The 10300-nt window shown below is 53.5% G+C and overlaps 1 protein-coding gene across 1 annotated transcript; it reads right to left on the bottom strand.

Moving 5' to 3' along the window:
- Window positions 1-297: 297 nt before the first annotated feature.
- MYC (MYC proto-oncogene, bHLH transcription factor) lies at window positions 298-5350 on the bottom strand. Its single transcript, XM_042924185.1, is given in 4 exon segments — window positions 298-1325; window positions 2412-2924; window positions 2927-3179; window positions 4793-5350. Coding segments are annotated over 3 exon segments (1317 nt in total). The 5' UTR covers window positions 3168-3179; window positions 4793-5350; the 3' UTR covers window positions 298-762.
- Between the last annotated feature and the right edge of the window lie 4950 nt (window positions 5351-10300).

The raw sequence follows: 10300 nt of genomic DNA, 5'->3' as shown, positions 1-10300 counted from the left end.
TTCTTCCAAGTAGCAACTCTGGCCCCTATCACAGATCTCCAGGAAGCATCTCATAACCCTCAGAATTTAAAAGACCTTAAGGACCCAGACCCATTTGAACAAAGCAAAGCCCTTGCCCTTTCAATAACTTCTTTCTCCATCTTTGTAAACTCATTCCCTTGAGGGCCAAATTCTGTTAATTGGAATTGATGAAAAGAGAATGAAAAAAAAAAAAAAGGCAAGAAAAACAAAACACTCACAACTTAAGATTTGGCTCAATTATATATTTGCCACGTATTTTATTTTTTCTAAAAACAATAGAAAAAATCAACTTTAAAAAGGAAAATGTACTTAAATAAAAAAAATTATGGTTTATAATACATGGTTTGAATTCTTGTATAACTGCTATAAACGTTTTATTAAAGTTATTTACATTTAATGGCCATATTTACACAGGAAAACGGGGTAAACTTGACACATTTTTTAAAAACAATTCTTAAATACAAATCTGTTAAAGGAAAACAAACAAACAAAAAGATGGCAAGCATAAAAAAATGTTCTTTTATGCCCAAAATTCCATTTGAGGCAGTTTACATTATGGCTAAACCTTTCAATCCTAAGACCCAGCCAAGGTTGTGAGGTTGCACTTGACCATGCATTTGAAACAAGTTCAGATATGAGGAGTTGCTACAGTTCTGTGAGAAGGAAGCTTTTTCCTTACTTTCCCTTAGTAACAAGTGAGAATTCACGAGCAACTCCAGTTCCTCCCTCTAATAGGTGGACTTATGCACAAGAGTTCCTTAGCTGTTCAAGTTTGTGTTTCAACTGTTCTCGTCGCTTCCTCAACAGGTCCTTTTCCGAAATGAGCTTTTGCTCCCCTGCTTGGACGGACAGGATGTACGCGGTGGCTTTTTTAAGGATAACCACCTTGGGGGCCTTTTCGTTGTTTTCCAACTCTGGGATCTGGTCGCGCAGGGCAAAAAAGCTCCGTTTCAGCTCGTTTCTCCTCTGGCGTTCCAAGACGTTGTGCGTCCGCCTCTTGTCGTTCTCCTCCGTGTCCGAAGACCTGGGGCTGATACATTTGCGGTTGTTGCTGATCTGTTTCAGGACTCTGCCACTGTCCAACTTAGCCCTCTTGGCGGCTGGGTAGTCCTTCCTAGTGGAGGGGGGCGCTGCGTAATTGTGCTGATGGGTGGGCACGTGGCATCTCTTAAGGACCAGCGGGCTGTGAGGAGGTTTGCTGTGGCCTCCGGCAGAGGGTGACCCCGATTCCGACCTTTTGGCAGGGGGCTGCCTTTTCTCCACAGAAACGACATCAATTTCTTCTTCTTCCTCTTGTTCTTCCTCTTTAAGAAAGGAAAAAGAAAACGCGCGGGTTAGCGACGTGTCCTCACAGCAATCAAGGACCAGATTAAGTTAATGCTATGCAAATATAAGGCGTTATCTTGTGAGAAAGGGCCCTGGCACAAAGTCATCCCGGGAGAACAAATTAGCCAATCAACCCAGCTCTTCTCGCAATGAAGGCAGAGTCAGAAAGGGAGAATGACAGCTGGGTTTACGGCACAGATGAGAAAATTACAATTTACCAGGATAAGACATCGATGCCAATTCTTACCTAAGACTTAATGAGGCTTTGGACACACCCAAAGCAAAGCACATTCCCAAGCACCTCCTCTTTTTAAGGGACTTTACCAAGAACCCTTCAGGTGTTGCAAATGATAGAGTCTCTTGGTATGACTTTAGCAACTCCCTATTTTACTGGAAGGGCAAAAAGGAAAAAAGATTCTTGTGGCTTTGCCAAAAGTTCTAGGGGTGGGGGGGGAGGAAAAAAGCCCAATTTTGGCAAGGATTTGCTTTTAAGTGTTCCAAACAGGCTGACCAGATCCCAGGCTCTTCAGCCCATCTAAAGCCACTGTCACTAGGTCACAGCGCCTGGGAGGCAGGCCGCTCTGCCTCTGTCCACTGCCCATCTTCATTTTTTTGTGGATCCTAGTCCAGGAAAACCCAAGAACTACTCAGAAGGGACGAGGGAAGCCATCCCTCCGCTCTCAGAGATCAATCCCCTCCTCTCCCGCTTCTGGCACACCCCCACCGCGGGGGCAATTAAAATGCTGAAGAAAACTAAGAGGGAGTGGATTGAGTTGCAAGATAAGCCAGAAGATTGAAAAACCCCAAAGAAATTCCTAAGGGGAGGGAGGGAGAGGAGGGGGCCGGCCACTGGGGCGGTCTTAGGAGAGGGGATGGGAGGAAACCCTAAAGCCCAGGGTTCCGGGATGAGCTCCCAGACCCTTCCAGATCTACCATTTCCCTTCCCGAATAGAAGAAAAGAGAAAAGCCGGGGTCGGCAGAAGCGGCCAGTGGAATGAGCTGCCGAGGAGAACAGGAAGGGTACCCAGCCGCCCCTCGGACGGGCCGGGAGGGGCCCAGCTTACCAGAGTCGCTGCTGGTGGTGGGCGGTGTCTCCTCGTGGAGCGCCAGGGGCTCGGGGCTGGCCCGCGGGGAGGACTCCGCCGAGGAGAGCAGAGAGTCCGAGGACGGAGAGAAGGCGGCGGAGTCGGGGGAGGCGCAGGGCTTGGGCGAGCTGCTGTCGTTGAGCGGGTAGGGGAAGACCACGGAGGGGTCGATGCACTCGGAGGCGGCGGCGCTCAGGTCCTGCAGGTACAAGCTGGAGGTGGGGCAGCCGCCGGGCCCGCGGGCGGGGCTCGGGCTGCCGCTGTCTTTGCGCGCAGCCTGGTAGGAGGCCAGCTTCTCCGAGACGAGCTTGGCGGCGGCCGAGAAGCCGCTCCACATGCAGTCCTGGATGATGATGTTTTTGATGAAGGTCTCGTCGTCCGGGTCGCAGATGAAGCTCTGATTCACCATGTCTCCTCCCAGCAGCTCGGTCACCATCTCCAACTGGTCGGCCGTGGAAAAGCTGCCGCCGCCGCCGTCGTCGTCCCCCGGGGGGAGAAGGACGCGAAGGCGACGTAGGAGGGCGAGCAGAGCCCCGAGCGGCGGCTCGGGGACAGCGGCGGGGTGGGCAGCAGCTCGAATTTCTTCCAGATATCCTCGCTGGGCGCCGGCGGCTGCAGCTCGCTCTGCTGCTGCTGCTGGTAGAAGTTCTCCTCCTCGTCGCAGTAGAAATAGGGCTGCACCGAGTCGTAGTCGAGGTCATAGTTCCTGTTGGCGAAGCTGACGTTGAGGGGCATCGCGGCAGCCTGCTGAAGGGGGCACACAAAGGGGGGGGAGGTCTTGAGCGAAGGGGGGTCTGGGGTGGGTGCCGCAGCCACCGCGCAGCGCGCGCCCGGATGCCGAGCCGCTCCCCTTCCAGCGCGAGCCCCAGCCGGGGCCAGCGGCGGCGAAGGGCACCCCTCCCACCCCGTCCAGGTGGCCCCCTGCTATCTGGGACGCACACTCGGTGAGCCAGCCGCGGGGCGCCGGCGGAGCTCGCGTCCGCGGGGAGCCCGCGCCGCCGCCGCCGCCGAGCAATCGGAATCGGCTCTGGCCTCCTTAAGCGGCCAGAGGAGGCGGCGGCCGGGAACACAATCCGCCAAACCCGAAGGCGCAAAGTTTTGCGCCACCTGAAGGAGGAGGCGGGAGGCGCCGCGGCGGGAGCGGCTGCGCGTGCCCCCTCCCGCGCCGGGCCCCTCCGCGCCGCGCCCGTTCCCACTCGCGCCCTCGCAGCGCTCCTTCCCCAGCCGGCGCCGCCGCCCCTCCCAGCACCCCCGCCCCGCCGCCCCTCCGTCCCCACTCCCAGCGCGTCCCCCTTCCTTCCTCGGCCGGCTTCTCTCCGCGTCTCTCGCCGGCTGGTGGGGCGAGCCTAGCCGCCGGCCGTAACAGTCCCCCCCCCCCATAAATAAAAGGGGGTGTTAGATAATAACCGGGGCACCTCCCTTCAACACCCAGCACGGCGACGCAACTGCGCCAGAGCCCCTGCTGCGGTTCCGCGCCCGGAGCCGGGCGTCTTCCCCTCACCCGCCGAGGGTAGCAGCTGTTCTGGGAAAGCCCCGAGCCCCGCTCCCTGCCTTCCCTCCGCCACCTCAGGGGCGCGGGGACACCAGAGGGGGCGAGGGAGGTGGGTGCGGAGATCTGCCCTCGTTTCCCCCGAGTCCACGATTCCGGGAGAATCGGACCCATCCCTGCCCAGCGTCCCTTTTCCCTGCTCCCCGAGCCTCCCCAACACCAAGTCCGAACCAGCACCCCGGTAGACCAAGATCCCTAATTTTATTATTCTTTTAAAAAGCCAAATGCCAACTTCTTAAAAGGAGCAGGGGGCGAATGGTGAACGCCGCGGAGATCCGCGGGCGGGACGCGCCGCAGTGTCTGTCTCCGGCTGTCAGAAATGCGGTAAGCCGAAATTTAAATGCCTTTTCCGAGACGCGTAAAAGTCAGCGGCGGCGGAGCTCTCCGGCTCCCACACACAATTTGTAATTCTTACTCCCAGGAGCTCGGGATGTACAGGGAGGGCTCTCTGCCCACCGCGAAGCGCGGCACTCCCTCCCCCCCCCTCCAAAAAATCAAAAGCAATTAATGCAATAAAGCAGGAATGTCCAACCGGTCGAGAGCAGCGTCAGTATACATGAGCAAAAATCTCTAAAGACGAGTTTCAAAAACGCACCGGTTTTCCCTCCCATCCTGACAAGCCACTCTAACCCCATCCAGTTCTGGGTCGTCCTCACTCCACCCCGGAGCTACCACAACTACTCTGAGAAAAAGTGTCAATAGCGCAGGAATGGCAGAAAAGACCCCCGATTGGGGCATTCGACTTCGACTCGTCGCGGCATTAAAGCGGTGGGGCAAATAAATGAGAAGACAAATAGATCCGGGTGCTTACCGGGTTTTCCACTATCCGAAGGAAATCCAGCGTCCGAAAAGCGGCGAGGAGCGCCCTTTAAGAGGAGCGGGTCCCGGGCAGCGTAGGGGAGCAGTGTTTCCCCAAATAGGCGGACCGGAGAGTCGCGTTCTCGCTCGGGTGTTGTAAGTTCCAGGGAACAGTGTCCGCCCGCCGCAACCGGCAAAGTTTCGCGGGTGCGGCGGGGGGTTGCGCACCGCTGGCAGGGGGCGGCGGGCAGGGTGGGGTGGGCCGGAGGCGAAGCACCCTTTCACTCCGGATCTCCCTTCCCCGGGCGCCCGGAGCGCGACTCGGCTCGCTCGCCTCGCTCTGCTCTTCTACCCAGGCGGGCGCGCCCGCTCGCTCCCTCTGCCTCTTGCTAGGATTACTACAGAGAGTCAGATAAAGCCCCAACAACCGGCTTTTATACAGAGCTAGGCACGATCCCTCCCCTCTGTTCTCTTTTTCCCGCCAAGCCCCTGAATAGCCCTGCCCTTCCCGAGGCCGGCAGGGAGCCAGGCGGCAGCCGGGGCGCGACGCCGGCGGCGGCAGCTGCGGCGGGGAGAGCGCAGCTCGGGGGTCCTCGACCGCGCAGACCCTCGCATATAAAGGGCCGGTGGGCGGGGATTCGCGAGAGAGGATCTTTTTTCTCTCTCCCCCGCCCTCCGCTTTGGGAGCCGGGGAGGGGCGCTTCTGCGGAGGACTGGCTGGGCTGGGGTTGGGGGGGGAGGTTGGGGAGGAGACTCGGCCCTTTCTGCCTGGCACTCCAGTGCGCCGAGCGATCGGATGTAAACAGTCAGAGCGCCGCATGAATTAACTGCGCGCGCCTACCATTTTCTTTTGCTCCCGCTCAAACCCGCTGCCTTTCTCCGCTGCTCCTCCGGCGCAGCGCGCGGCTGGACAAACCGCATACTTGTCTCGCGTGCTTAAATCATCGCAGGCGGAACAGCTGAGCCTTCAACACGGAACACACCGTGTACCCACCGCCACGCCATGCACGTCCCGGGTGGACGGGCGCCTCCCGAAGGCTGGGGAAAGGGCAGCGTTTGGAAAATAAATCCCGCGAAGACGAGGGAAGAAGGGGTATTTATGGGCGCGCGCTCCGAGGGTGTGGGGTGTTAGTGTCGACGGGCACAAATAATAAGAGGTGTAAGGAGGAAAAGGATGCCTGGAATCTGAAAATAACTCAGCAGCCCACTGCCACGTCTACTTGGGAGATTGCGTTATGAATAAACACCCATTGCATTTGTCGGGGGTGTTGTGCCTTATATGTGTACAGTTATCGATCGCGATTGGATACCTCCCACTCCGAATGAATCCCCCAATTTGCTGTCAAAGCAGCAGGCACCCCCCCCCCCCAGCCCCCGCCCCGCCCACGCAGACCTACAGTGGGCTCGGCAGGAGCCGGCTTTTCCCCTAGGACGCGCTAATCCCTGAGATCTTTTCTGCGTGTTCCGGAACTGGGGTCTGGGCGGAGCGAGGTTGCGGGTGCGCGCGACTCGGGACCCTCCCTAGTCCTCTCCCCGCGGGTCTGCACCCGCAACACGCCCACCCCCAACCCCCACGCCTCTCTCTCCGAGTTCCCAATTCCGCAGCCAGCTTTCAGAAAAGAGGCAAATCCTCTTTGCGCCCCGTGGCGCCGGTTTGCACCAGTCTGGGGTTCCCATGTTTGGGGGAAATCAAAGGCGCCAGACGGGAGAATTTTGGGGAGGGGGGCGCAAGCCTCGGGAATAGAGTTCCCAGAAAGGGGAGAGGAGGCGAGCTTGAGTACCCTGCCCTGAGAGTTTGCAGAGACCCTGGTGAAGAAGACCGTTAACTCTTTCCTCCTCGGGCAAATCGGACACTTAACTTCCTTCATGGGTTTTCTTTCTCCTTGATTATTGGAATCGAGATCCTGCACACACACACACACACACACACACACACACACACACACAAAGCATCGATTCTGATCAAAGTAGAGGAGTCAAATATTACTTCCGTGCCTTTTTAGTGGGTCTTAGGCCAATTAAAAATTGGCAAATTTCAAGCATTAATTTCCTAGTTCACTGACTCTAAATTTTTTTTAGCACCACAGTGAAAGTGCTTATGTATAATCCGCGTACATCTATGAACATTTCTTGTACACATCAACCCAGAATGTTGCTGAATAGGACATGACTTATTCGCTTCCTAAATTAATCTATATTCAATATCTACCGCCAATTCCTTCGGGATTTGCTACTCTGCATTACACTAGGGCAATAAAAACAAAGGCAACTTCCCAACCGTGGTCCCTCATCCAAAAGCATTTTAAGTAAACTTTTCCTCCCCTCCTCCCCCCCCCCCCATTCCAAACAGAAGAAAAATCGGGGAGAGGGGAGGAGGAGATCTTGCATAGCGTGTTTGTGTTTGAGGTAAATTATTACCCGTTGAGTTTGCAGCGCAGCTTTCAATTGTTAAATGAGTAGGAACTTCCTCCAAACGGAGCGCACAGCGCAGTACGGCTTTAAGGGTTGCAAATTACTCCGGCCTCCCGGCCTTTGCCGCAAACTCGGAGACCGACCAATCCCTGGTCAAGGTTTTGCTGCAAAGCGTCTTTCCCCCGCCCCCTCCCCAAACTGCACCCGCGCTCGGGTTTGCGAAAGTAAAGTAAGTGTGCCCTCTACTGGCAGCCGAGATCGCCGTGTCCGAATGCCAACCGAGGCAAGGAAGTGGGTGGGGGCAGGGGCGTCCGGAGCGCGGGGTTTCCTTCGGGGCAAAGGACGGGGCGGCTCCTGAAAAAGAATTTTCAGCCCCGTCCTTACCGACTCCCGGCGGATTGCATAGGAGAGGAAGGGAGGGGAATTGCTGGAAGGAAAAGTGGTTCAGAGGCAGCTCTTCAACCGCATAAGCAGTGGTGAAAACAAATCCATCACTACTTAGTGACAATGAGTAGCACCCTATGGAGAACCGAAGCTATTTGTTGAAAACGCGTACGGACACGAAAAAAATGTCCAACGAAACTCTGAAGTAGCGAAACCAGCTTCAGCCCGCACATCTTAGAAACCCATCATCTCCTAACCACCAAGTTTTCAACCAAGACATTGGATTTATGGGGGAAGGCGAGGCGCAGTGGAAGGGGAGGGGTATTTGGGTTTTTATTATATATATATTAAAAAACCCTTTTCTTTTTCTTCAAAAATAGGGCTGGTGAACACTAGCCAGATTTTTGATAGTGATGGGGGAGGGGCATTTGGGATTCCTCTGGAGAAAAGTATAAAAGAACATTTTGATAAAAAGTTTTCATCCGCAAACAACCGGGCAGCAAAGGTTGTAGCGAATGTGAAGGAAATTTACACTGTATGCTTCGTGTGGGTGAACATTTCAAGTAGTTTTTTTCTGACAGTGTCTGACCATCTAGGTATATCCTCAGGAAATTTGGCAACAGGAGATCCTTCCTGGAAGAGTCCTCTTAGGGTGGTTTCCCAGGAATCTGGCACTTTGGGCTTTGCTCTGCGGGAGGCTAACTGACTACACCCCACAGGACACACACAAACAAAAGCAACAAAACACAAAACCAACCATCCAACCCATCAGAGAACAACAGCAAAAGTAGGTTTAGCTGGAACTCAAGAGGGTAGTTTTCGAGAGCTGTTAAAGGTGGCAAATGTCCCTATCTTTTCTTTAATCAAAATATATTTATTATTGTTTTTCAGGAATGGAGTTTAGTAATTCATCACTTACATGTAACACCCAGTGTTCATCCCAAGGAGGGTCTTCCTTAGTGCCCCTCACCCCTTTAGCCCTTCTCCCCACGCGACACCCCACCAGCAACCCTCTGTTTGTTCTCTGCACTTAGGAATCTCTTATGGTTTGTCTCCCTCTCTCTTTTTATATTACTTCTGCTTCCCTTCCCTTATGTTCATCTGTTTTGTGTCTTAAATTCCACAGATGAGTGAAATCAGAATATGCCCTGTCTTCATGTATGACTACTGAACTCTGCCAGCCTCATGTGGGACGGTCGAGGATGTGTGCACCCCAGGCAGATACGTGGCTTGTGGGTTGGGGACTCAACCTCACTCTCCCCCAGACTGGTGATACCACCTGGGGTGTTACTTTCAAGTAACAGCTTGGAGTTGTTTTGTGCCTCCAAACAAAGTAGGGGCCATCCCATTTTACAGCCAAGGAAATGGAAAAATCAGGTCTCAGCCAGGTTCAGGGACTTTACTGTCTTTCAGTAATTAAGAACCACTTGATCTAGAGTAGACATTTGCTGGATTGAAAAGGGCTGGGGAGATTAAAGCAAATGGTATCTTTGGAGATGACCAGTGATTCATGCTCATTGTGAAAGAAAAATTGTAAAATAGAAAAATAAAGGAATAAGAGAACCAAAAGTTTGTAATCCTGATCACCCAGAGATAGCTGTTGGGGTTTATCTTTTTTTTTTTTTTTTTTTTTTTAACATGTATGGATTATTTTTGAGAGATAAAGCACGAGCAGGGGAGAGTCAGAGAGATGCTCTGAGCTGTCAGCACAGAGTCCTATGTGGGGCTCAAACTCATGAACAGCGAGATCATGACCTGAGCTGAAGTCGGACCGTTAATTGACTGAGCCACCCAGCCACCCCTGTTGGGGTTTATCTTTTCAGGACACTTTTTAAGGGACAACTTTGGTCTTTCTCCTTCCTTTCGTCAGTTAGGAGAAGGTGTCTATTGACCAGGCGTTCCTGGTTTGCTGGTCTAGGGACACTCTGAGGCTGTGTCTCTCCTTTTTTCGGGTGTTGCTAGGTTTCTAAGAAGAAGTAGGTCTCCAGATGGGCAGCTTTGTTATCACCCACAGGGTTGGGACTGCGGGGAAACAGTTCGGTAAGAGTGCCTCCTGGAAGAGAACACCGTGTCACTGCAGAGAACGTTCTTTCCTCCAGGATGGCACAAATAAGAACCATTTATTCTCACAATTGCATATTCTCACAATGACTTTGTGAGTGCCACTTTCATGGTTAGGAAAAAAGAAAGAGGGGCAGAAAGAATGAGCCGTTTGACCCAACTTTCTCCATCCTTTCCAGAGACATGAAAGGAGAGATTCAGAATGTGTGACTTGTAGAATATCACACCAGTCCCCACCTCCCTTCTTCTTTGAATATCTCTTCCCCCACCCCTCAAAAATTTTCCTACCGAGGGAGTTGATCTTTGACAGTTAAGAGAAGTGACTAATACAGACAGAAACGGGACCCCGCTGATCCAACCAGTTCCAATTTAGGAGTGAGACATAAAGCCCCTCAGGATGGCTGGGTTGTAATTTCCAAACCCCTTGAAGTCATGTGGGGCCTGTTGAGGAGGGAGGAGAGAGGGGAAAATGACCAATATGTATCTCCAGCAGAAAGATGGTTTTGCAAGAAGGGCCATGAGGTTCAAACCCAAGCCGGCCAGGGACCGTTAAAGGAAGGGGGGAGTCTTACTGGCATTTTCCTGACAACCATGTAAGAGGAACTCAGGGAGGCTCTTCAGCAGACGAGTCAATGAAATCCAGCCAATCATTAATTCACAGGTA

This window comes from Panthera leo, chromosome F2 (assembly GCF_018350215.1).
Source record: "Panthera leo isolate Ple1 chromosome F2, P.leo_Ple1_pat1.1, whole genome shotgun sequence".
NCBI lineage: Eukaryota > Metazoa > Chordata > Mammalia > Carnivora > Felidae > Panthera > Panthera leo.
This window is presented reverse-complemented; position numbering and strand designations above follow the sequence as displayed.